Source organism: Pseudopodoces humilis, chromosome 13 (assembly GCF_049639895.1).
Source record: "Pseudopodoces humilis isolate 2021_Gansu_Grassland_sample_001 chromosome 13, ASM4963989v1, whole genome shotgun sequence".
In the NCBI taxonomy this organism is placed as follows: domain Eukaryota; kingdom Metazoa; phylum Chordata; class Aves; order Passeriformes; family Paridae; genus Pseudopodoces; species Pseudopodoces humilis.
Window position 1 is genome coordinate 5,346,503 of NC_142212.1, and position 23,665 is coordinate 5,370,167.

Sequence of the window (23,665 nt, forward strand, 5' to 3'; positions counted from 1 at the left end):
TGGAAAGGAGCAGTGGGACAAATCCAGAGCCAGACTCTCACCCCAGGAGTGGGAGATCGCATGTCCTGAGAACAGAAGTAGATGGATAGAATGGGCTGAGCCCTAGGGGTGATGTGGGGTGAGCTCTGCCTGCAGAGGTGAGGGTGATCACACCAGCACAGTGTGTCATGCCACAGAACCACCTGGTCAGCCTCACCCCTTCTCCTGCAGCTGGGGGCCAACGGCTACGTCTTCGCCATTGACCTGAACGGCTACGTCCTGCTGCACCCCAACCTGCAGCCCCAGGTGAGGAGGGGCCCAAAGGGGCACCAGCTGTGGGGATTGGCCAGGCCCTGAGGGACACATGGCTTCCCAGGGCCTTTAGGACTTAACTGTGGGGTTTGTGATGAGTTAGTCTGGACTCAGCAGCAGCTGCCGGAGCCCTGAGCCCTGCCCTGGCTCTCCCTTTATTCCTGCAGATCATCAATTTCCGTGAGCCGGTGACGCTGGACTTCCTGGATGCTGAGCTGGAGGATGAAAACAAGGAGGAGGTGAGCAGACCAGGTGCACAGGCTGGCCCCCTCATCTCCAGTTGCAAAGGGCACTCAGCCCCTCCAGCCTGCCCTGCGGAGAGTCTCATCCTCAGGGTCCTGGCACAGCTGCCCTGGAGCCACAGTGGGGACAGGAGCTGGGTGACTGTCCCCTGGGTGCCAGCATGATGAACCTCCCCGGGCTGCTAACCCTGCACCCCATGGGTCCCCAGTGCCACCCCAGTGGGATGGGTGCCCATAAGTGTATGGCCGAGCTCTGTGGCCCTCAGTTGCCTCCTCTGTGTCCTGCAGATCCGGAGAAGCATGATTGATGGGAATGACGGACAGAGGTTCATCAAGACCCTCATCAAGTCCCTGGATGAGGTAACACTGCAGGGGAAGGGAGTCACAGCTGAAACTGTCACTATGCTGAGGATCCAGAAGCAGCAGTGGGGATGAGGGGCTGTGTGGCACTGGGCTGGGAGCCAGGGCCCTGTGGCACCGTGCCAGCAGAGTCCTGACAGCACCCAGGCCTGACTGGCTCCCTCTGACCCACAGCAATACATCGACGAGGTGTTCCGGACCTACACGTGGGCTCCCATCAAAAGCACCAACTACAGGTGAGTGTCACTGCCAGTGCACCCAGACTGCCCTGCACTGGCTGGACCCACAGCAGCACAGGGCTGGGGGCTTGTGCCTGCAGCTCCCAAAGCCCCCGAGGCCACCAGGAGGTGTCCCACGGGCTGGGAGGCTGCAAATGCACTATCACATGATTGCACACAGGCAGTGATGTGCTGAAGGGCACTCCTGAAAGGGCTGCCTGACAGTGTTAGGCACTGTAGAGCTTGGACACAGTCCCCAGGACTCCAGACAGGCTGCAGGGCTGGTGTGCAAGGGGCCAGACAAGTGACACCCCTGCCACCCTCTGTCTGCCCAGCCAGGAGTTCATGCAGGTCCCTGCCTGCTCTAGGGTGGGTGACAGCGACATGTGTCCACCCTGCAGCACAGGCAGTGTCTTTAGAGCCAGAGGAGAGCAAAGTTCTGCATTTATCACCCAGTTTGCACCAGTTTGGACCAGCAGATGTGTAAGGATGACCCTGACATCGTCATTTCTCAACTCACACTGCCTTCATTCTGGCAGGAGCCATGTGGGCCCCTGTTGCCCAGTGTGCCCTCCTCCTCACCACCCAGCTCAGGAGGGGCTGGCAAGAAACCCAGCACTGCCAGGTGTCCCCACTGCAGTCCCATGCTGGTGCTGCCAGCACAGACAGGGTGGTTTAGGGAGGAAGCCCAGATCCCAGTGGCTCTGGTGCAGGTGTAACATGGGCTGGAACATCTTGCCCATTTCAGCCCTGGCTAGGCAGATGTGCCAACTTCTGCAGCCATGGGTGCCCTCAGGACAGCGCTGGGTGCTCTGGGCATGCCCCTGGATACCCCGGGATGACCCTGGGTGCTCTGGGGATGACTCTGGATGCCTCAGGACAGCGCTGGCTGCAGTTCCTGGAGAGAAGGAAGCAGCAGGCTGTGCAGGAGGGCAGTGGGGCTGCTGCCTGCCATTGCCTGGGTCAAGCTGCTGCCAGCAGGTGCCAGGCAGAGACTGGGAGCTGGCCAAGGATCCTAGGAGGGTGTAAAGCCTTACACCAGGTGTCTGCTCTCCCTCTCCACAGCCTGGGGCTGGTTCTGCCTCCTTACAGTACCTACTACATCCAGGCCAACCTCAGCGACCAGATCCTGCAAGTGAAGTGTAAGTAGCCCCTGTCTCTCCCTGCCGCCCTCTCGCACTCCTCCTCACCCCATGCCAGCCCATGGCTGTCGGGGGGAGAAACACAAAGCAAAGGCTTGAGAAAAGTCATAGGGATCACTGTGAGAGGCAAAACAAAGAGAAAAACTAAAGCTAAGAGAGGCGTGAGTAGAGGTGAGCACACAGGGAAAGCGAGCTGCCTGCCTGGGGTGCCCGGGGGGCCGGGGTTTGATCCTTATGCTCTGCACCCCAAAACCCCAGCCCGGGGCTGCAGGCAGGCGCTGCCAGCGCAGGCAGGGAGGTGCTGCCTGTTTGCCTCCTGGGGACAAGGGATGGCGCTGTAGCAGCCAGTTAATTTGTGAGCCTGGGGAAGTTTGCATGGATCTCTTTAATTTCCTTTGGTTTATTACGATACTTTCATTTCGGTTTAAGCCATTTATTCTTTTTATGAGTTTGGTTTCGGTTGGTTTCGATTTTTGTTTGGAAATAATCTGTGTACGTGTGTGTTAGCCTGGCCCCCTTTCTCTCTCTTTCTCTTTCCCCTGACCCCCAAGCCTCTTCCCCACCTCAGGTCCACGCTGCTCCCAGGGACCCTCTCCCCCATGGGAGAACTGGACCCTTCCCCTCTCCCCTCCGGTTCCCCCTGTTTCTCGCCCTCGGCCACCCTGGTGGCCTGACCTCAGCCCTGCTCCGGATCCAGCCCCTGCCAGCCCCTCCATCCATGGGCAGGAGCCCTGTGTCCCTGTGGGGACGAGGCCAGGCTGTCCCCATCCCCGGGAGGGGGGATCTTCCTGTCCTCCCCGGCTCTGCCCACCGTGCCGTGCATGCACCCTGACTCAGTGAGGACATTTTGATATCAAGACTGTTGCAACTGTTTGCTACTGATTCTCATTTTCCTTTGGAGTATTGAATATATATCTATATATTTCTCTAGTTATATCTTTGCATTTTTTTGTTCTTATTTCACCGTGGCCTTTTCTTTTCCTTTTGTTACTGGGTTTTTCTTTTGTTTTCTTTTCTTCATGTCGTTTTTTGCAAGAGGTTTCCTTTTGGTATGATTATAATACACAATATTTTTATTCAAACGTCGATTGAATAAAATATTGTTTGTGCCCCCCTTCCCCCTTTCCACCCAACCCCTTTTTTTTTTGTTTGTTGTTTTTTGTTTGTTGTTTTTCTTGCTTTCTCTCTATGGTGGATTCACACAGTACCAAACATCAAAATGAAGGGCAAGTATTTTCAGTCTCAGACCACTCACCTTCACCACCCCGTCCCCTGCCCCGTGTCCAGTCCCCCCCAGCCCCCTGCTTGCCCATCTCCCTGCCCGTTTGCCACGCCAAACCTGCAAACCGCCACCAACTCGCCCTTCCTCCCTTCTCCTTCTCCTCTTCCTCCTCCTTTCCTCCAGTTCCCCCTTTATTTGAAAGCAACATGTCTTGTTCTGTTCATGAGAGCTTTGTCACGAAAATCCCCACTCCCTCCCTGTGCATCACTCCCAAACCTGGTTCGATATCGTTCAAGAGCCGATCTCGTATGAAACTGCCGTTTTCGATCCACGAGGTTTTTTGTAGCTAGTTGGATGCCCTGCTCTTCCTCCCCAGCGCTGCCCCTTCTCGCTCCTCTTCTCCCGCTCGTCTCCTCCAACTCCTTCTCCCCTTCTCCTGGCTCCTCTGCTTCCTCCTCCCCAAGACAACTCAACCTGAAAGGGATAGGGCTGTGCAGGGAGCGGGGACCTGTGGGGTGGGCGCCCAAAGGTGGCAGGGATGGAGGGCAGGTGGGGGGCCCAATCCACCACTGCCATCAGCCTCTGGGACCGGCTTTTTGGGGAAAGCCGACAAGCAGGAACCCTCTGCAGAGATGGGATGGGACCACCTGGGGCGGTGCCTCCCAGCTGCACAGGTGACGGCGAGCCTGGCCCCAGGGGCACGCGGGATGGCTGAGCCCAGGGGTGCCACACTGCCTGCCCCCACAGCGGCTCGGTGGCCGTCCCCCTTGCCCTGGGGACCAGCATGGCATGGTACAGAGTACTGTACCGCTGAAGGTACGGTGTCCTGCTGCCACCTGTGCCCCTGGGAGCAGCCGAGTTTGAGCCCAAAGTCCCACCGAGGCAGGCGGAGGTGCCGGAGCCGGTCTCCCCCTGCAGTGGAGCAGGACATCAGCCATGTGATACAGGATTTGGCCCACATTCCCTCAATGTCAGAGGGGCCTCCTGACCCACAGCTCCCGCACAGTCCCGCAGTGGGCCAGGGGCCACCCGGCACACACGGTCACCATGGGACCTGCCACCGCTCTCCATCCCACACGGGCCCCGCACACGGCACCCACCAGCAGCCTGCCCGGCAGCACCCCCTCCCTGGCACAGGCAGGGAAACGCCTGGGGGGGACTGCAGCCCAGGAGGGGCCATGGGGGCCAGGGCCAGGCGGGCAGGACAGTGGGGAGGTGGAAGTGTCACCCTCAGCCCTGTTCTATCAGCCTTGAGTTGCCTCCTCCCAGCGCCCCTGTGATGGCAATGCTGATGGACCAAGTTACGAGTGTTTTGTACTCCTCTCCTCCTCCTCTTCTTCCTCTCATCGGCTTGTACCCAGCCCCTGCCTCCAGCCCTCAGAGAGCAACAGTCCAACCTCTGGCTGTGCCGTGCAATGCACCAGGAGCTGGCGGGAGGGCAAGGGGGTGGCGGTGCCCTTCGTGGGGGGAGATGTTGTCCCAGGGGTGTCCCATAGCACCCCTCCACGCACCCCCTAACCCAGCTCGCCCCTGCGAGCCGAGCTCTGCATCCTCTGTCTCTTCTGCCGGGGGCATTCCCAGAGACACCCCAAAGCTACTGGGCTGCGCCCCCCTGTTAAAGCAGGGTGCGCTGGCGGGCGAGCGCGGATCCCCGTCCCCACTGGGGTACCACCGCCCCGGAGAGGGAGGGGGCACCGGTGCCCGGCAGCGGAGCCCGTCAGCGCATTGCACGGCCCTGCAGCAGCGCGGGAGCCTCTGGTTGGACTGTCCTCGGCAAGGTTCCCCTCTGGCCATGTTGATGCCTGAAAACTCCCTTTATTTATTTTTTTTTCTCCCGACAACCGAGTGTTCTGGTGATCCTCCTCCGGCCAGGAGCGCAGCATGTGGTTCCCTGCCCTCGCCCACCACCCGTCCCCCGAGAGAGAGACGTCCCCCCGCCCTCCCGAACATGCATATATATATATACATGTGCGCACATATATATATATGTGTGTGTGTCTGTGTGTCCCTGCGTACCGGCCGCGCGTACGCACCCGCGCGCCTTCAGCCGCGACCGAGCAAATTCGAGCCGAGATGGGCAAACCTCTCCTGATTTGGCTCTAACCTTCCTTTCCGTGCGGTGCCAGCAACAGCAGAACGGCCTTTTCCTTCCTCTCTTGTTACCAAGAGCAGCAAATGCCTTTTTCTCTTTTTTTTTCTCTTTTTTTTTTTGTTCCCTCCCCTCTCTCTCTCTCTCTCTCTCTCTGTCCGTCTCTCTCCCTCCTGGCCCGCGGCGCCCCGCTCCCCGCCGGATAACCTTCCCTTTCTGTTGCAGATTTTGAATACCTGCTGCCCAACAGCTTTGAGTCGGAGGGACATGTGTTCATTGCTCCCAGGTAGCTTTGCGTGTGCGCTTGCCGAGGTGTGCATCCGCCCCGGCCCCGCTGCCGACCCCACCATCGCCCCCATCCTCATCGTGCCTTGTCCCCGCTCCCCGTGCCCTGTGGCTGTGTGTGTCGTGTGCCCGCTCGGCCGCGGGGCTGCCGCCGGGACCCCGGCCCCGCTGCGCCACCCGGTTACATCCAGCACGGTATATATGCACCCGGTGCAGCCCGACCTCTGCGCGTGCATATATAGGTATAGTTTCTGAAAATCCCTGCCGAGCGAGGGGCCGGCGGCGGCATCATACAGTCGTGCTGGCTGCGGGGGGGGGGGGGGGGGGGGGGAGGGAGAAGGAAGGGGGGGTTTCGGCTCAGATTTGGGATGCTCAGAGGTTTTGGGGATATGAGGACGGACAGATACGTCCCCTCCCCTGGGCCATGGCACCCAGGCTTGTCACCTAGCAGGGATGAAGGGCCATCCTTCAGTGGGGTGTTCGGGGAGCCCCATGGCTCTGCCAGCACCCTGCCCTTCCCACTACTACAGTGCAATCTCTGCCCAGCCCTAATTAACGTCACCAGCTAATCACCTATCTGATAGGTCGTTATAGCAGCTAAACGTCCTGTTAGGGGATGTTTTGCCAGTGCGGCTTTTGGGGACCGCAGTGGGTTGAGGTTCAGCACGGCCACCTGCGCGTACCCCCCACCTTCCCAGCCCACAGCATCACTCACACTATGGGTAAACCAGCCCCGAATGGACAGTCACTGTGCAGCCCGGCCTTTTTGGGGAGCTTAGTCCCCAGGCCCTCTGCTGGGCAGTGGGGGTGAAGTCCAGGACACGTGGGAGCCAAAGCAGAGTGTGAATGAGAAACAGGAAAACTGCTACTGAAAATTGGCCTGTAAGCACACCTGGAGGATGGATAGGGAGGGGATGCCCGAGCCCAAGGTCCCAGGGGTGGGTCTGCACCCACTGCGCTGCTCGGGCTGCAGTGATGGGCTCAGTGTCCGGGCTGGGGCTCTGCAGACTGTGCAGCTGCAGAAAACAGCGGGCTCTGGAGGTCAGGGGGAGCCCTTCGCTGTGCCCAGAGAAGCTCCATGAGCACCCTGGCTGCGGTGGGTGCTGCCCGGCGTGGGCAGGGGCAGGCAGGGGCCGTGTGCCGGGGTGTGCCCGGCACCCAGGGCGACTGTATGATCTGCTGCCGGTGCTGCCGCGCCCGTGGGCCGCTGGAGATTTTCAGAAACCGTATATTCCCCGTCCCCCGTGGGTGTGTGAGTACCTGTATCTGTGCGTGTCGGTGGAGATATTTAGGTGGCTGTTCCCCCCCGAACAGGGGTTGAGGGGCCGGGCTGAGTTGGGCAGAGTGCCTCACCTTTTTCAGCTGCCCTTTGGGCATGCTCCCTGCCACCCTTTGCTGCAAGGTTTGTCCTCTTAATGAGGTTTTTTGGCAGAGTCAGGAGCTTGGCGGAGGGGTTGTGAGTGGGGGAGCCCTGAGCACCCTGGCACTGTTCACAGCCACACTGCTGAGGGTGGGAGGCTCTTGGCACACTGGGGTGGCACTAACTGTGCCACCCAGTCAGAATCTTGTGGTGACCAGCAGGTTACAGCTGTCCCTGGCATTGGTGGGGTTGGGACTCCGCGCTCAGGGTGTTCCAGACTGAAGCAGGGACGTGGCACCCACCGTACTGCCTGTCCCAGGAGTGTCTCAGGGCCAGTGATGCCCATGGGCGAGCACCCATCTCCACCAGCTGGGGCTCAGCCAGCACCCAACCGTCTGTGCAAAGGGCACAGGTGCGGCCTTGAGTGCCTGCCTGGTGCTGCCAGTGCAGCTGTGGAGAATCCCAAGGCAAATCCCTGCTGGCACCCACAAAGGAGCCCCCAGTCCCTGGGGTGCCACAGGGACAGGGCAGGCTGGGCATAGCAATGCACACCTGGCCCCACAGGTAAGTACGGTGTCAGAGGCACCCAGTCCCACCAGTAGCCCCACCAGTATGGGGAGAGATGGACTCGGTGTTGTGCCATTCTGGGCAAACCAGGATCCATCAAACCTTGCTCTGGCAGAGGTGATGGCACCTCAGTGCCTGTGGCAGTGACAGGCCCGGTGACTGGTGTGACGCTTCTCGGGTGGCACTGCAGGCAGCAGGGGCTGGGTACTGGGCAGTCTGCAGAGATGCCCACAGCCAGCTCCCCTGGTGGGGTGACACTCCCAGGAGAGATGGCACGTCACCACCATTGTGTCCCTGTCAAGCCTGGGTGCTGGCAGCACAGCCAGCCCCACCCCGCCGTCCCCGGGGGAGAACTGACCTTACCTTTTCCATCCCCACGAACGACAAACCTTGTCCCCCAAACCCCAGAGAGTATTGCAAAGACCTCGACTTGTCGGATAACAACACCGAATTCCTGGAAAACTTTATTGCCCTCATGGAAAAGGTGACCCCAGACTCCAAGCAGTGTGAGTAGCTGGGATGGCTGGTGGGGGGGCTGCCGGGGGGCTGGGGGTGGACGGGGATTCAGGGGGAGATGGAGCAGGGGATAAACTGCTGGGGTTGGGGTCCTGGGCAGGGGATATGGGTGGCCCTCATAGAGTCAGCTCTCACCTCTTCCTCCTCTCCAACTCCCAAGGTGACAACTTCCTTCTGCACAACCTGATCCTGGACACGGGTATCACACAGCAGCTGGTGGAGCAAGTCTGGAAGGACCAGGACCTCAACACGTAGGTGGAAGGGAGATGGCCTAGGGTGGGCAGCACTGTCTTAGGGCAGATGAGGATTGGGGCGGGTTGTGGAGGTGGGGGCAGAGCAAAACCCCACTGATGGCTGGCGTACCTGGCCCCTCTCCTTGCAGGTACAGCCTCTTGGCTGTCTTCGCAGCCACTGACGGGGGCATCACCCGTGTCTTCCCTAACAAGTGAGTGTCTACCTTGCACAGTGACGTGTCTGCTCCTGCTGGGGCCATCTCTGGTGGGACCAGAGATGACAGTGACAGTCATGGCTGTGGCTTCTACCTGCCAGGGCCGCAGATGATTGGGAGGAGGAGCCGGAGCCCTTCAACGCCAGCTTCTACCGGAGGAGCCTGGACAACAAGGGCTACATCTTCAAGCCACCCTACCGGGATGGTGGGTGCCAGCTCAGGGCAACAGGGTGTGACCCAGGCTGCTGCTGGCTCCACGTGTCTCCTGATGTCACCCCTGCCTTCCACAGCTGGCTACCGGGGGCTGGACCTGGAGAACAACACCATTGGGATCCTGGTGAGCACCGCTGTGGAGCTCAGCATCGGGGGCAAGACTCTGAAGCCTGCAGGTAGGCAGGGAGCTGGCTGCCCTGGTGCTAGGCTGGGGGGTCCCTGCAACCCCCCCAGGCTACAGCTCACCCCATCTCCCCACTGCCCCAGTGGTGGGGGTGAAGCTGGACCTGGAGGCCTGGGCTGAGAAGTTTAAAGTGCTGGCGAGCAACCGGACAGACCGTGACCAGCTGGGCACCCGCCGGGTACGTCCTGGGGGCTGGCACAGCCAGGGAACAGGGGTGGAGACAGGACAGGGAGGGAGCTCTGCTTGCTGAGGGGGCACTGCTGGGGCATGGTGCCCATGGTCACAGCAGGCTTGTTCCTCAGCCTCTGGAGGGTCATCCTCCCTGCATGTCCCCTTCTGGCTGGGAGGACAGCTCTGGGGGGATGGCCATCCAGCTAACCTGTCTTTCTGCCCTGCTTTTGGTTGACAGTGTGACCCCTCAAGCAGCTGTGAGATGGACTGTGAGGCCAACAACAAGGTGGGTGGTGGGCAGGGGTGGGGGCGCATGGAATGAGAGATGCATGTCCCCTGCTTACCCCACCTGTGCACCCATTCTGTCCCCTGCTGCTCCCCAAGCTCAGCCAGACTCAGCCTGCCTTGCAGGGGCGAATGCCTGGGGGTTGCCCCCATGGACCCCCTGAGAGGACTGTTCAGCTCCCAGGGTGGGTGGTGTCTCCTGCTCCCTGCACCCAGCACGGGTGTTTCTGGCACTGAGATGCTTCTGAGGCTTGGGGACACAGCGCTGGCCCCCTGGCCTGACAGCCTGCCACCCCCCACCCTGCTGGTCCTGCCTTGCCCTGGCCATGGCCAGAGTTGGATGACGCTGCCCTCCTTCCCCAGGACCTCATCTGTGTCCTCATCGATGATGGGGGCTTCCTGGTGCTCTCCAACCAGGAGGACCATTGGTACCAGGTGAGCGGTGCCCACAGCTCTCGTGGGCGTGGGATGCCAACGAGGAGCTGAGACCCTTGATCTCGTGTCATGGGTGGTGTGACACAGCCCCACTTGAGTCCCCTCAAGGGAGTCCCATGTCAAGGTGGCATTTGGGTGCAGATTCAGTGTCCCCATTTCAGGTGGGCAAGTTCTTCAGCGAAGTGGATGCCAACCTGATGTCTGCCCTCTACAACAACTCCTTCTACGCTCGCAAGGAGTCCTACGACTTCCAGTCCGTCTGTGCCCCCGAGGCCCCCAGCAACACGGGCGCAGCGCCCCGCGGCGTCTTCGTGGTGAGCACCCACAGGGATGGTGCATTCCAGGTGGTCTGGGAGCTCAGGGACCCGTGAGTGTGTCCCCAGCACCCCTCATGGGGACCTGCTGGCTCACTGCCCCCTCTTTGCCCACAGCCCACTGTGGCCGATCTCCTGAGCCTCGCCTGGTGGACCTCGGCCGCAGCCTGGTGAGTCCTGCCATGTCCCCTCCCTGGGGCCATTCCCACTGAGGAGTGACACTGGTTTGTCCTTGGGACTGGGACACCTGAGGTGGCCACGCTTTGCTTCCCCAGGTCCCTGTTCCAGCAGTTCCTGTACAGCCTCACCTACAGCAGCTGGTTCCAGACGGGTCAGTCCCTGGGGAGCTTTGTGCTGGGGGTGGGCAGGGGCTGGGGGGGTTGGTGGCCTTTGGCCCACAGTGCTGTGCTGGCACAGAGGAGGTGGTGGGGGACGGCATGGAGGCCAGGGAGACGAGCTGCATCATGAAGCAGACGCAGTATTACTTCAGCACCGTCAACGCCACCTACAACGCCATCATCGACTGCGGCAACTGCTCCAGGTGGGTCCATCCCCACTGTCCCACCCCTGGCAGGGCTGGGGACACCCCCGAGGCTGCCTTTGCCAAGATCCCAGTGCAGCAGCCTGTGTGGGGGCAATAGGAGATGCTGTGCCACATTTAGGGGGGGATACCAGGAGGGGGTGACAGAGAGGAACAGCAGTGTCCCCACGGGCTGTGGCTGATGGTGTCCCCGGGGATCCTCTGCGTGGAGCCAAGCTCTGGAATCCCATCAGTGCTGAGTCCCTGGGCAGCCCCTCAGCATGGGGATGGGGAGGGAAACCAGGGCAGGGAATGAGGATAGGGATGAGGTTGGGGACAAGGGTGGGAATATGGACAGGCATGAGGTTAGGGATAGGGATGAAGCTGGGGACAGGGATGGTGAGGAGGACAGGGACAGTCATGACAGCCTGCAGGGCTGGCAGTGGCGGCTGGGGGGGATTGGGGCACAGGGTAAGTGGGGTCCCACTGCCTTCGCACCCCCCAGGCTCTTCCATGCACAGAGACTGGCCAACACCAACCTGCTCTTCGTGGTGGCTGACAAGCCTATCTGCAGTCAGTGTGAGTCTGTCAAGCTGCTGCAGGCAGAGGTAAGAGGTATCCTTTGATGTCTCAGCTGCATCCCACTGAGATGTGGTGGCAGTGGGGTGGAGGGACACACGGTGTCTGTGGGACAGGCAGGAGGCAAAGATGTGGAGTTGTGGAGTTTGGCAGGGGTGGAAAAAGCTGGCCTGTGGCCAAAGGGGCTGGGGGTGTTCTACAAGCCTCCACTGCCCTGTTCCTGGTGGTTTCCTTGACCTGCAAAGCCCCCCCGAGGGACCCCAACCAGTGTGAGCTGGTGGACAGGCCCCGCTACCGGAAAGGCCCCCACATCTGCTTCGACTACAATGCAACAGTACGTGGGGTGCAGGGGGAGCAGGGGGGCAGCAGAACTGGGGCTGGCCCCTGGGAAGGGATGGGGACGCTGGGTATCCCCTGGTGGGGGGAGCAGAGCCATTGTGGGATCCCCTATGGGGTGCTCCTCTGGGGGAAATTTGGGCAGTGGGTTCCCCCTGGGCAGCGGAGCAGAGCTGAGAGGTTCAACCCTGAGGCGGAGATGGAAAGGTGAGTGTCCCCCCTGGGGGGAGCAGAGCCATGAGGAGATCCCTGGGGGTGCAGTGCTGTGGGGGGACCCTTCTGATAGGGGTTTGGAGCCCTGGGAGGATAGAGAGGAGGACTCAAGAGCCCTGGTGTATTCCCTGGGGAGATCACAGCTATGAGGGGTCCCTAGGACCCCCACTGGGGTCCCCTCCTGGGGTGAAGAGCAGAGCCAGGGGGGTCCCGGGGAGAGCAGCACCAGGGGTCGTTCCCGGGGGCTGTGCTGTAGTGCAGGAGGCTCTCAGGGCTGCAGGGAGGCAGCAGGAGCCCCTACCAGCGCAGTGGGTGCCCCTGGGGTGCCAAGGCACTGCTGGGGGTGCCCCACGGCCCCTCTCTCTTCACCCACTCAGGAAGATACCTCAGACTGCGGCCGAGGGGCTTCCTTCTCCCCCTCCCTGGGGGTCCTGCTCTCGCTGCAGCTGCTGCTTCTCTACTCCAGCACCAGCCGGCACCCACTGCCCCCGGCCGCCTGCCTTTAGCCCCCTGGCCGTCCCCGCCAGCTCTCTTTTCTTTCAACTTCCATCTCCATGTTCCTCCCCGGCCCGGTGGAGCGGGAGCGACGTCCCCTCCGCCGCCTCGGGGACCCCCACGGTGCCGCCCCGCTCTCCCCACCGGCCGCAGCCAAAGAAGAGTCGGGGTGCGGGCAGGGGCTCCCCGGCAGAGCGGGGACCGAGACGGGGCCCCGACGTCGCACCCTCCCGGCCACTCGGACTTGGAAAAGTGGCGTCGGTGTCCTCCGCCCGCGACCCCCTCCATTCACCTCGCCTATTTTTTTAGCCTGAAGATTTTAAAGCAGATCTTTCTACATCGAGTTTCCAACATTTTCACCTGGAGACCGGCGGGATTTATTGTCAGCAACGAGGACACATGGGGAAAAAAAAAAAAAAGTGAAAAAAAAATGGGGGGAGGGAGGGGAAGGAAAAAAAAGAAAAAAGAAAAAAAAAAAAAAAACAGAAAGAAAGAAAGGACTTGACTGTGCGGGTCAGTATCATTTGTTCCAGCGGTGCCGGCCCCAGGGCGTGTGGGGCAGCTCCAGCATCCCTGCGGGCTGGGGGCGAGCAGGGACAGGGGCGGGGGGCAGTGGCTTTTGCCTGCGCCGGGACACGATGGAGCCGCGGTCCCTGCGCTGGGCTCAGCCGTTCTGGGGCACTGATAGCGGGGTGAAAAGGAGGGGGGAAAAAATGTATTTTGTTTCTTTTCCGTTCTGCAGATCACTGTGAATCCTGCCCGCTCAGCCCTGCCCCCCACCCCCAGCCCCGCCCGGACCCCCTTGCCCTGCCAAAGAGCCCGCAGCGGCCGGGGGGACGTGCTGCCTGTCCCCTGGGGGACATGTCCTGTGTCCCCGAGCGGGTCACGCCACACGCCTCACCGCGGGACGTGGCGCACGTCCTCCAGTGCCAAATGCAGCGGGACGTGCCACATATCCCCACGAGGGCTGTGCCCGTGCCTGGGGCTGCTCCCGGGGACACGCAGCGGTGCCCCGGGGGCTGGGGCTCCCACCGGGGCGCTCGGGTGGGGGTCTTGTCCCCCCCAGTCAATCCACTGGGTGCCAAGGAGGGGAATGGCGTGGCTGCTCAGCCCTGGCACCCCACAAACCCAGCCAGGAGAAGTGCCGCGGGGCTGGAGGGACCCAGAACAGGGTGACAGCTGTGACATCCCGGGGTGCCACACCCGCCTCCCCTCTCCCACCGCTGCTCCCGGCAGTGCCGGGGGTCCCTGGGCAGCCTTGGGGACCCTCACCCCTCCGGGGCACCCCCCTCAGAGCCACCCCATCAACCGGGTCCAGGGGAAGCCCCCTCGGCATGGCCACCCCGGGGGGGCTGGGGAGGGCGCCAGGCGCTAATTAGTGCTGGGGTTAATTAATGGTCATTCTGCTTGTAGCTTTTTCAGTGTGTGTTTGGTTACTGTCTCTGGGAACCGTGTTTGAACAGATGGCTCTGTGTTACCGGGAGTGTGTGTACTTCTGTAGTCTAGTTAGGTGCTCTGCCAGAAAATCACCACTATACATACCTATAAATATATACATATATAGTCTATTTTAAGTTAAAAACCAATGGGACGAAGGGGCGGCGTGGCCCCGGGCCCCCCGTCCCGCCGGGGTCACCTCCTTCCCTGTCCCCACCCAAAAGCTTCTCTCTGCTCATTCAAAGGCATTGGGTTTTTAATTCATTTTCTTTAATTTATTTTTCATTTCTTTGGGTTTCTTTTTTTTTTTTTTTTTTTTTTTTTTGTACAGAAGAGTTGGAAAACTAAAAAAAAAAAAACAAAAAGACAATTTGTAAGATATCGTGCGTGTGACTCCTTGTAAAATATTTTCAAATGGTTTATTACAGAGACTCAGTTATTAAATAATGTTCATATTTTCACTTCACAGGCGGTGGCTGCGTCATTGCCCGGGGACGTGGGCACGGTTGGGGGGAAACAGCATGTAGGGGGACACAGGATATCGGGGGGCTCCTGCCAGGTGGGACACTGTCCTCATACCTGCTGCACCTCCGGGGTGCAGGGACACGGCACAGGCAGGGACACGGCAGAGCCGTGGGCTCACAGAGCCCCACACCCTGCACAGGAGGGGCTGGGGGACAGCAGGGACCCAGCCCTCCATCCTCCTGTGTCCCCTCAGGGCTCTGTCACCCCTCCCACGCCCCACTCCGCGCCCGTGTCCCCGTGTGTGCATTTCAGGGGGTCAATGTCCCCGAGTGCCCCCCGTGCCCAGCCCCAGCCGTGTCCGTATCCCCATTTCCCAGAATTTGTGCACCCATGTACGCATCCCCATGACTGCGTCCTTCACGCCCCATAATCGTGTTGTGCCACCGCTCTCCCCCATGTCCCGCCGTGTCCCCCTGTGTCCGTGTCCCCCCCACGCAGGTATCGCTCGTTTGTCCCATGTCCTCCCGTTTCCGCTCCGTGTCCGCGCGTCCCGCGCCACCCCGCGCTGCCAACGTGGCCGCACTACAAGTCCCGGCGTGCCCCGCGGCGCCCTGGCCCTGCCCCGCGGCAGCCCCACCCCGGCGCCCCCGTTCCGCGCATGCGCAGCGGCGCTGTTTGTCCGCGCCCGGCCTGGCCCAGCAGAGGGTCTGAGCGCGGCCTGGCCCGCGGCAGCGGCGGAGGGAGGGACCGGGGCCGGGGCCGGCCGGGGGCTGCGCGGGGCCCGGCGCGGGGAGGCGGGCGGGTGGGGCCGGGCAGCCCCCGCGGGGCTGCCCCGTCCCGCCCGCGGGGGGCCGAAGATGCGGCGGTACCTGCCGGTGGCCCGGCAGCACTTCCTGGCGGCGCTGGCCGGCACCAGCGTGGTGGTGAAGTCGCTGAGCGCCGCCGTGGTGCTGCTGTACCTGCTCTCCTTCGGGCTGGACACGGCCTACGGGCTGGGGGTGACGCCCGGCTACCTCCTGCCCCCCAACTTCTGGGTGTGGACGCTGCTGACGCACGGGCTGGTGGAGGAGCGCGTCTGGGGGCTGGCGGCCAGCCTGGCCACGCTGGGGGCGGCCGGGCGCCTGCTGGAGCCCCTCTGGGGCGCGCTGGAGCTCCTCGTCTTCTTCGCCGTGGTGAACATCTCCGTGGGGCTCCTGGCGGCCCTCGCCTACTTCCTCACCTATGTGGCCTCCTTCCACCTCGACTCTCTGTTCGCCGTCCGCATCCACGGCGGGCTGGGCTTCCTCGGAGGGGTCTTGGTGGCCCTCAAGCAGACGATGGGGGACAGCACGGTACTGAAGGTGCCTCAGGTCAGAATGAAGGCTGTCCCCATGCTCCTGCTCCTCCTCCTGGCTCTGCTGCGGCTCGCTGCCCTCGTCGAGAGCAATGTACTAGCCTCGTACGGTTTCGGGCTCCTCTCCAGCTGGGTCTATCTCCGCTTCTACCAGCGGCACAGTAGAGGCCGCGGAGACATGAGCGACCACTTCGCCTTTGCCACTTTCTTCCCCGAGATCCTGCAGCCCGTGGTGGGTCTGGTGGCCAACCTGGTGCACAGCGTGCTGGTGAAGGTGCGGTTGTGCCGTAAGACCGTCAAGCGCTACGACGTGGGTGCCCCGTCCTCCATCACCATCAGCCTGCCGGGGACAGACCCCCAGGACGCCGAGAGGAGAAGGTACCCCCTGGCCTCCCTGGGGATCGTGTTTAGGGACAGCGAGGGCATGGCTTAAAATGCAAACGAGGAGGAGGGGGGAGATTTAGGTGCAGGGGCTCAGGAGGGGCCTTCTTCATGTGGTCTGCTGGGGGCTGCCCTGCCACGGAGGTGGTAAGGATCATTTCAGGGAACTGGTGGGATATTGTCCTGCTCTTCCAGACGTGGGGCAGCAATGGAAAGGCAGAGGAGATCCTGGAAAAAGGGCATACAGGGTTAGGGGTCCCTGCAGAAGAAAGGGGGACAGCCGGGTGTGGCAACAACCCCTGCTCATGGCAGCCTTCCACCTGTTCACCCTGGCCCAGGGGAGGGCAGTGAGTCAGCCCCACACCCCAGCCCTCCAGCACTGGCCTTCCTGACTTCTGGCAGGAGGGTTTGGACAGGGTGCTGGCACTCCCTTTTTCCTGCCCTGCTTTATGCCTTTATTCCCCATTCCTGGAGCTCCCCTTGCTGACAGCCTCCAGTTGCACCACGCAGCATGAAAGCTCTGTGTGAGTAGTCTTGGAGCCGGAGTGGATTTCTGTGGAACAGTCCTAGGTGCTCCAGGTCTTCCCCAGCACTACCGAATCCACCCTTTCCTGCTGGGAAGAAGCCAGGGAGTGACTTGTACAGTGCCCCATGGGGCAGAGCTGTTGACCCGCGGTTAACCTGCCCACGTGCCCTTGTCCTGCAGGCAGCTGGCCCTGAAGGCTTTGAACGAGCGGCTGAAGCGAGTGGAGGACCAATCAGCCTGGCCCAGCATGGAGGATGATGAGGAGGAGGCGGCAGCAGCAGCAGCGAAAGCCGACAGCCCGCTGCTGCCCGACCCCAGCGCAGCTGGGAAGAGCCCCGGCCAGGAGTCCAACCTCATCAGCTTCCAGGACGCCCCGGCCCAGCTGTGACCGGCCCCCTTCCCGCCCTGTCTCCGTTGGAGAGCTGCTAATCCCCCTCGTGTCCCCCACGGCCGGGAGCAGGGACTCCTCCCGGCACAGACAGGGGGATACCTCATTCCAACGCTTCGCTGCTGCTCACGGCCAGCACCGGGCACCCGGGACAGGGACACTGCCACCACCGTGAGGACAGGAATTCCTGGAGCCACTCCCCTCAGTGCAGGACAGGCCGTGGAGTCGGTGCAGGCAGTGGGGGCTGTTCTGGGAAAGGGACACGGGGCTGATCCTTGCCCCGAGCTGCTGTGCTGGCCCTTGTGGGATCGAAGTCAGCTTCTCCTTTGTGCCAGGGCTCGGCCAGAGCACTCAACACGTATTTTCTCCTTTCTGAAGGTAGTTTTGTCCCTAACTGAGGCAGTGGGAAGGCTGGTGGGTTTCTTTTCTGAATGCCTTTCCTGTGGGGAGCCTCCTCTCGCCCCAGCAGGAGCTTGCCAGGACCGGTGAGAAGTTTGTTGGGTGGGAGGGGACAGGACACTGGGCAGGAAGAGGCCACCCAGCCCCTCATGGTGGTGCCCCAGCACTGCCAGCTCTGGTGGGGATTCTCTCCTTCCTCTCCTGCCCCCTCCCGCTGCGAAGGGCTGCTGCCCTTGGCTGCTCCTCGGCTAATCCGTTTGCCAGATTAAACTAGAAGCTGGAATTAATTTTACAGTGGGGCTCTAGCTGCTTCCTCTGGCAGCAGGTTTTCTTTCCTGCAGGTAGAATATGGGCTCTCCCTTTCTTTTCCTTCCCTCCGTGTTGATAGGGTTTTTTTTCCTTGGAGAGGATGCTCCCTGCGACAGCCTCCACAGCTCCTGATCCAGTGGGCAATTCCCAGCCCGGGATGTGGATCAGCAGTGTCATGATTATTTTTTTAAAGGACCACACGAGAAGGTTTTGTCAAATGGGAAGAACACAGACATTTGGGTATCAATAAAGAGTTCTTTGAAAGTGTTGGTTCCTGCAGCAGAGCATGGGCAGGGTGGGGGGCACAGCCCAGAGCAGCCCCCGGGGGCTCTTGTCAGAAGGCTGGGGGGTTTCTTCCCAGGTGCTCCCAGCAGGAGATGGGAAATCTGCACCCCGAAAGTCATCCCGCCCAAGGAGTAAAGAGAAGTTGTTGCACTCTAGCTGCCTGAAATTTTTATTGAATAAAAGCTCTGGATACAGAGGAATTTTTCAGCCTGGGAGCTGCTCCCAGCTCGCCAGCCCTGCCGGGAGCAGGAAGCGTGCTGGAAGGCTGTTGTGCCAGCAAGGTTTCTTCCTGCCTTCCCAAGGGTTCATCGCCCATGTCTGCACCTCCCCCCCCCGCGCTCACGCTGTTCCCTACGAATTGCTGACTGCAGGTTCACTGCCCGGCTCAGTAATTTGCTCTGTAAACTGACCCCACCCTACCAGGCCGAGCCCAGCCCACGGAGGAGGGGTTTGTGCGTGGCAGTGGGTGCCCCGACCCAGGGCTGTGGGGCAGAGCTGCCTGCTCTGATCCCAGGGAATGCCCGTGCCATGGGGACACACTGCTGCTGTACCGTTGCTCAGGTGCCACCACCCTGCCCCAGCCCTGCCAGGGCTGAAGCTACAACCGTGTCCTGTGCTTTCCTGGCCAAGCTGCCCTCATGGGGCAGAGGCAGCATGGTGCCTGCTGCAGCCTCCTGGGAGAGAAGGGCCTCCCTGCCCTCCTCACCAGGATGTCTCCTGTCCTGCCCACTCCAGCCCTGCGTGGGAAGGGAAAGGAGCAGGAATCCTGAGTGAGCCCTCCATTTCCCAGCACTGAGCACCAAGCTGCTGGAGGGACCAGCAGCTTTACCTGTGCTGGGGAACTTCCCCACTGAGGCAGGGGTGAGGTGTCAGACACATCGCAGCTGCTCCCCAGGGACAAGACACTATGGACAATCCAGGACTAATGAAAGACAAGTAGGTAGAAACAAAGTTCCAAGGAGACCCTGTGCGAGCAGGGGGGCTGCAAGGGGAGACCCAGCTCGCTCTGGGAAGTTCAGGTCAGCACCAAGCCCTCAGTGCTGGCTCCGCTTGCGGTACAGGTACGCATTGCTCACCTGGTTCATGATAACCAGGCTGGTGACGAGGGGACACAGCATGGCGAGGTACCACGAGGCACCGGTCACCGTGGTGGTGAACCAGAGGGAGCACATGCCCAACATCAGGCTGGCACAGCCCAGCAGGTAGCCCACCAGCCCTGAGGTTGCGTGGTACAGCTTCAGCTTGGCCAGCGTCCAGTTCTTCATCAGCTTGGGGTAAAGCAGGAGCACGCCCCCGGCGCACTGCCCGCCGGCGTACAGCACGGCCAGCAGCCCCGTCAGCCCGTGCCAGGTGACAAAGTGGCCTTTGCCGTTCAGGTGCTTGTTGTAGGTAATGATTCCCAGCCCCAGGAGCGCGCAGAGCAGGGCGAGCAGCTGCAGGGCCCAGTGCGCCCGCACTCGGACCTTGCGGGAGAAGGAGCGCAGCAGCGAGGTCTCCGGGGAGAAGATCAGCAGCGCTTCCGTCATCAGGAACGAGAACTGCGGGGCAGAGGGCAGCGAGATTGGCACCGGCCAAACGCCCCTGCGCCGTGGCTCCCGGGGCTCGGCTCCCACCGCCCGGGGCTCCGCCAGCATGGCCCCTGCCTGTCCCACGGCAGCGGGGCGGTGACGGGGGCGGTGGCACTTACCGCGAGGGCCATGAGCAACGGGTGCCAGGAGAAGAGACCTGGAAGGGAAGCGCAGGGTGAGGTGAGCTGAGACATCCGGCCCTCCCAGCGCCCCCAGCCCCTCCGGCACTCACTGGATCCGGGCCGCGCCAGCACGGCCACAGCGGCGGGGAATCCCAGCGCCACGAGGTGCGCAGCGGCGCCGGCGGCCACGCGCAGCGAGCGATACAGGCGGGGCTCGGTCTCGGCCGGCAGGGCCATGTTGGCCGGCCGGGCGGACCCGCCGCCGCCGACATGGCCGGGCCGCGGCGCGGGCTCCGATTGGCTGAGGTGGGCTGTCAATCAGCACTAAGGCCCGCCCTCTCCGCGCTGCACTGCCTCTGAGTGGCGGGAAGTGCTGTCGCTCAATATATGAGATCCCGCCCCCGCCGCGCTGCCGTGTGATTCAGCGGTAGCGACGCTACGGTGGCCGGCGGGGCTGGGCTACGGGCTGTGGGCAGCTCCGCGTCCCGCCATGGGTGGCCGCATCGAGTGCGTGTTCTTCAGCGAGTTCCACCCCACCCTGGGGCCCAAAATCACCTACCAGGTGCGGGGCGAGCGGCCCGGGACCCGCAGCGCCTGCCCGCGGCGGGGTGGGTCTGGGACTGGGCCGTGGCAGCGCCCATGGAGGGGAAGGGGACACGGGGTGGTGGTGGGTGCTCCCCGGAGAGCGACGGGGCTCGGCTGGAACGGAGCCTCCTGTGCCGCCGCAGGTCCCCGAGGACTTCATCTCCCGGGAGCTGTTTGATACCATCCAGGTGTATGTCATCACGAAGCCCGAGCTGCAGAACAAGCTGATCACCGTGTGAGTGCGGGCAGAGCTCCGGGCCTGCCCCGGGCAGCCGCTGTCCCGCCGGGCTCGGTGCGGAGCACAGCTCGGTGCTGTGGCAGTGCCAGCGCGCTGGGCTTCTGGCCCCGTGGCCAGCAGGGTCACTGCGGTGCCCCCAGGTACCCGTGCAGAGGGTGGGTGGTCACATTTTGGAGGTGGCTGGTGCTGCATCTGCTGCTCTGCCAGCCTTAAATCCGAGAAAGTCAGACCAGTCAGGAGAGCTGTGCTGGTTTCAAAAGAAGTCTGTTTCCTTTTCTGAGGTCTGACTCTTTACCCCCCCACCCTCCTTCTTCAAGACTGTGATTTGCACTCTGAGCTTGTAGGGCTTAGACATCATTTATTCCTGCAATATAAAGAAGCCCCTACCTCCAGAGTCGACTGGGAACCATCCTTGTGGGGGACTTGAGCCTTCCTGAGGGTGTAGATGCAGGTCACAGGTGTCTCCCCACAGGACGGCCATGGAGAAGAAGCTGATCGGCTGCCCTGTGTGCATCGAGCACAAGAAGTACAGCCGGAATGCTCTGCTCTTCAACCTGGGCTTTGTGTGCGACGCCAGAGCCAAGGCCTGCGCGCTGGAGCCCATTGTGAAGAAGCTGGCTGGCTACCTCACCACCCTCGAGGTGAGGCTGCCTCCTGATCCACCCCACAGAGTGTGGGCACCTCAGTAGTGTCCTGGAGCATGTTGGGGGCCACTGGGCACTGCTGGGACAGGGGCTGGTTTTACAGTGAGGAGGGGATTGTGCTGGTTTCCTACAGATCACTTCAGTTTTAAAGGAGAACAGGATCTGGGCTCCTGTAGCCAGTAATCCAGTGGGGAGGTGCTGACTTGACTTTCTTCTCTCTTCAGCTGGAAAGTGGATTCATCTCCAATGAGGAGAGTAAACAGAAGCTGGTTCCCATCATGACCATCCTGCTGGAGGAGCTGAATGCCAAAGGGAAGTGCACACTGCCCATAGGTATGGCCAGGACAGTGCAGTGCTGGGAGACAGCTGGGCCATTCCCTGCCCAGGCTGGCTCTGTCTGTGCTGTTTCCAGCAGCTCCCTGCCTGTCTTTGCTTGGAGGTGGGGGTGCCTGAGCCTGTCTTGCCCTGCCTGGCTCCAAAGGATGGTGGCATGGGGTTATGGGCTGCAAACACCTTGTTCTGTGTGGCATTGTGGTGTCCTGGGATTGATGGTTGCCAGCTCCTGAGGGAGAACTGTTTTCCATGGAGATTGAGCCTTCCCCTTTTCCTGGGCAGATGAGTCAAACACCATCCACCTGAAGGTGATTGAGCAGCGCCCAGACCCCCCCATCGTGCAGGAGTACGATGTCCCTGTCTTCACCCAAGACAAGGATGACTTCTTCAACTCCCAGTGGGATCTCACCACACAGCAGGTCTGTGTGCTTGACGCTTTGAAGGGGATCTGTTTCCAGACCATCGGGGGAGTTGGGCTGTTCTGGAGATAACCACGTTAATGAGCACGGTTTGGTGCTGCTCTCATGTTGTGCTTGGGCCTGTGAGCAGATCATTCACCAGCACAAGGTTAAAGGGCCCTTGAAGGTGGAGCCTACCCATCCCAGGTGCTCCCAGATGCAGAGGAGCTGCATGGGCTTCAGGGTGGTGCCTCACTGCTCTCTGCCCTTTTAACTCTTGCCTCCTGCCCTCCCAGATCCTGCCCTACATTGATGGATTTCGGCACGTCCAGAAGATTTCGGCAGAAGCCGATGTGGAGCTGAACTTGGTGCGCATCGCTGTGCAGAACCTGCTGTGAGTGCCTGGAGGGGCTGGACAGCCCGAGGAGGGGGGTGGGTGCTGCCAGAGAGCGCCTCTTACCTTTTCCTGTCCATCTGCAGGTACTACGGGGTTGTCACACTTGTCTCCATACTCCAGGTGGGTCAAGCCACAGTGCCTGGGGCTGTGAGCAGGATTTGGGCAGTGGCTGTGCCATCAGGGTGGCTGTGGAGGGGGAACAGCAGGCTTGGAGTGGGCCCGGCCTGTCTCTCGGAGCCACAGCTGAGCAGAGCTGGTTTTCCATCACCCTCCAGTACTCCAATGTCTACTGCACCACGCCAAAGGTCCAGGACCTAGTGGATGACAAGTGCCTTCAGGAAGAGTGTCTGTCCTATGTCACCAAACAAGGTACAATGACCCTGCCTGGGGATGCTGGCCCAGGCAGGGGAACAGGGCAGCTGACTGGTGACTTGTCCTTGCAGGGCACAAACGAGCCAGCCTCAGGGACGTCTTCCAGCTGTATTGTGGGCTGAGCCCTGGCACCACCGTGCGAGACCTCATCTCCCGCTACACCCTGCAGCTCCAGAGGGTGGATGAGAGGTCAGAGCCCTCCTGATCGGTCCCTGAGGGCTATGGTGATGCTGGGGGTGGCAGAGAGACTGAGCAGGAAGTACTCAACCCCTGTGTCTGTAGTGTAGGAAACATGACACAGTGGTGGGGCACATGTAACAGATGGAACTGTGGGGAGCTGGGCCATTTGGCACCTGAGGATTGTGTCCCCAGTCTCTTCCCTCCTCATCCCCAGGAGACTTATCCAGTTTGGTTTGATGAAGGGCCTTATCCGGCGGCTCCAGAAATACCCAGTCAAGGTGGCCCGGGACGAGCGGAGCCACCCAGCCCGGCTGTACACGGGCTGCCACAGCTACGACGAGATCTGCTGCAAGACCGGTATGGACCCATAGGATCCATAGGATCCCCTGCTCTGTGTGGGCCCCAGGGCTGATGGCAGACTCGGGAATGTCTGCCTGCCCACAGCTGTGCACTGGTACTGGATTCTCACCCCTCTGGGAGGCTTCAGACTGCGGGGAGGGGACTCTGTGGAGGGTACTGTGGGCCAGGCTCTTCTCCATGCCAGGCTGCCAGGCCCATGCTGCCAGGGGCAGGGCTTGGGGACTCTTCCCAGTCCTGTGACACCGCTGCCAGGCACCCCACTCACACCCTGTTAACACCCCGCTCTCTTACTCCCCAGGCATGAGTTACAAGGAGCTGGATGAGCGCCTGGAGAACGACCCCAACATCATCGTGTGCTGGAAGTGACGCAGCGATGGCCCTCATTAGAGCTGTGTCCCCCTGCGTCCCCCGTTGTCCCCCGCCCCGGTGTCCCCGGAGCGCCCCGCTGGCTGCGGCCACT

General features: G+C 61.5%; 4 protein-coding genes across 7 annotated transcripts in view; 3 read left to right on the forward strand and 1 right to left on the reverse strand.

The window, feature by feature from the left end:
* CACNA2D2 (calcium voltage-gated channel auxiliary subunit alpha2delta 2) overlaps positions 1 to 12,982 on the forward strand; it is a 209,029-nt gene extending 196,047 nt beyond the window's left edge. The window contains exons 18-39 of one of the 2 annotated variants that reach the window (XM_088061671.1): positions 211 to 285; positions 459 to 530; positions 822 to 893; positions 1,068 to 1,129; positions 2,177 to 2,253; positions 3,459 to 3,479; positions 5,790 to 5,850; positions 8,185 to 8,282; positions 8,453 to 8,543; positions 8,675 to 8,737; positions 8,842 to 8,945; positions 9,031 to 9,129; positions 9,221 to 9,315; positions 9,547 to 9,594; positions 9,957 to 10,028; positions 10,190 to 10,342; positions 10,460 to 10,512; positions 10,618 to 10,673; positions 10,760 to 10,883; positions 11,368 to 11,477; positions 11,687 to 11,775; positions 12,368 to 12,982. In XM_088061671.1, the coding sequence (XP_087917797.1) occupies positions 211 to 285; positions 459 to 530; positions 822 to 893; positions 1,068 to 1,129; positions 2,177 to 2,253; positions 3,459 to 3,479; positions 5,790 to 5,850; positions 8,185 to 8,282; positions 8,453 to 8,543; positions 8,675 to 8,737; positions 8,842 to 8,945; positions 9,031 to 9,129; positions 9,221 to 9,315; positions 9,547 to 9,594; positions 9,957 to 10,028; positions 10,190 to 10,342; positions 10,460 to 10,512; positions 10,618 to 10,673; positions 10,760 to 10,883; positions 11,368 to 11,477; positions 11,687 to 11,775; positions 12,368 to 12,496 (1,824 nt within the window). In that variant the 3' untranslated portion in view covers positions 12,497 to 12,982. The remainder of the gene's footprint in view (positions 1 to 210; positions 286 to 458; positions 531 to 821; positions 894 to 1,067; positions 1,130 to 2,176; positions 2,254 to 3,458; positions 3,480 to 5,789; positions 5,851 to 8,184; positions 8,283 to 8,452; positions 8,544 to 8,674; positions 8,738 to 8,841; positions 8,946 to 9,030; positions 9,130 to 9,220; positions 9,316 to 9,546; positions 9,595 to 9,956; positions 10,029 to 10,189; positions 10,343 to 10,459; positions 10,513 to 10,617; positions 10,674 to 10,759; positions 10,884 to 11,367; positions 11,478 to 11,686; positions 11,776 to 12,367) is intronic. The other variant, XM_005522184.3, reaches the window with a different exon arrangement.
* A 2,240-nt stretch (positions 12,983 to 15,222) lies between these two features.
* Positions 15,223 to 17,987, forward strand: TMEM115 (transmembrane protein 115). The gene is made up of 2 exons (XM_005522182.2): positions 15,223 to 16,098; positions 16,808 to 17,987. Exons 1-2 carry the CDS (start codon positions 15,245 to 15,247, stop codon positions 17,013 to 17,015), a joined length of 1,062 nt encoding a protein of 353 aa, XP_005522239.1. The 5' UTR covers positions 15,223 to 15,244; the 3' UTR covers positions 17,016 to 17,987.
* Positions 17,988 to 18,159: 172 nt separating this feature from the next.
* Positions 18,160 to 20,369, reverse strand: CYB561D2 (cytochrome b561 family member D2). 2 transcript variants are annotated; one of them, XM_088061687.1, is made up of 3 exons: positions 20,258 to 20,369; positions 19,696 to 19,733; positions 18,160 to 19,546 (listed from the first exon to the last, which is right to left on the reverse strand). In XM_088061687.1, the coding sequence occupies exons 1-3, from the start codon at positions 20,337 to 20,339 to the stop codon at positions 19,043 to 19,045; spliced, it is 624 nt and encodes a 207-aa protein (XP_087917813.1). In that variant the 5' UTR covers positions 20,340 to 20,369; the 3' UTR covers positions 18,160 to 19,042. The 2 variants fall into 2 exon arrangements, with proteins under 2 accessions (XP_087917813.1, XP_005522238.2); XM_005522181.2 differs by lacking the exon at positions 20,258 to 20,369 and adding an exon at positions 19,809 to 19,982.
* On the forward strand, positions 19,647 to 23,627 carry NPRL2 (NPR2 like, GATOR1 complex subunit). Of its 2 annotated transcripts, none has more exons than XM_088061686.1 (11): positions 19,647 to 19,756; positions 20,427 to 20,518; positions 20,994 to 21,162; positions 21,390 to 21,498; positions 21,781 to 21,917; positions 22,193 to 22,290; positions 22,377 to 22,413; positions 22,569 to 22,662; positions 22,737 to 22,854; positions 23,060 to 23,202; positions 23,504 to 23,627. In XM_088061686.1, exons 1-11 carry the CDS (start codon positions 19,706 to 19,708, stop codon positions 23,569 to 23,571), a joined length of 1,116 nt encoding a protein of 371 aa, XP_087917812.1. In that variant the 5' UTR covers positions 19,647 to 19,705; the 3' UTR covers positions 23,572 to 23,627. The 2 variants fall into 2 exon arrangements, with proteins under 2 accessions (XP_087917812.1, XP_005522237.1); XM_005522180.3 differs by lacking the exon at positions 19,647 to 19,756 and adding an exon at positions 20,087 to 20,260.
* Positions 23,628 to 23,665: the final 38 nt, after the last annotated feature.

Excerpts from the sequence above, each read along its gene's own strand:
- TMEM115 (XM_005522182.2), top strand. The coding sequence starts at position 15,245 with ATGCGGCGGTACCTGCCGGTGGCCCGGCAGCACTTCCTGGCGGCGCTG. Across the intron at positions 16,099-16,807 it reads CAGGACGCCGAGAGGAGAAG|GCAGCTGGCCCTGAAGGCTT; the intron begins GTACCCCCTGGC and ends CTTGTCCTGCAG.
- CYB561D2 (XM_005522181.2), bottom strand. The coding sequence starts at position 19,935 with ATGGCCCTGCCGGCCGAGACCGAGCCCCGCCTGTATCGCTCGCTGCGC. Across the intron at positions 19,734-19,808 it reads GCTGGCGCGGCCCGGATCCA|GTCTCTTCTCCTGGCACCCG; the intron begins GTGAGTGCCGGA and ends CTTCCCTTCCAG. Across the intron at positions 19,547-19,695 it reads CGTTGCTCATGGCCCTCGCG|TTCTCGTTCCTGATGACGGA; the intron begins GTAAGTGCCACC and ends TCTGCCCCGCAG.
- NPRL2 (XM_005522180.3), top strand. The coding sequence starts at position 20,189 with ATGGGTGGCCGCATCGAGTGCGTGTTCTTCAGCGAGTTCCACCCCACC. Across the intron at positions 22,291-22,376 it reads ATCGCTGTGCAGAACCTGCT|GTACTACGGGGTTGTCACAC; the intron begins GTGAGTGCCTGG and ends GTCCATCTGCAG. Across the intron at positions 22,855-23,059 it reads CTCCAGAGGGTGGATGAGAG|GAGACTTATCCAGTTTGGTT; the intron begins GTCAGAGCCCTC and ends CCTCATCCCCAG.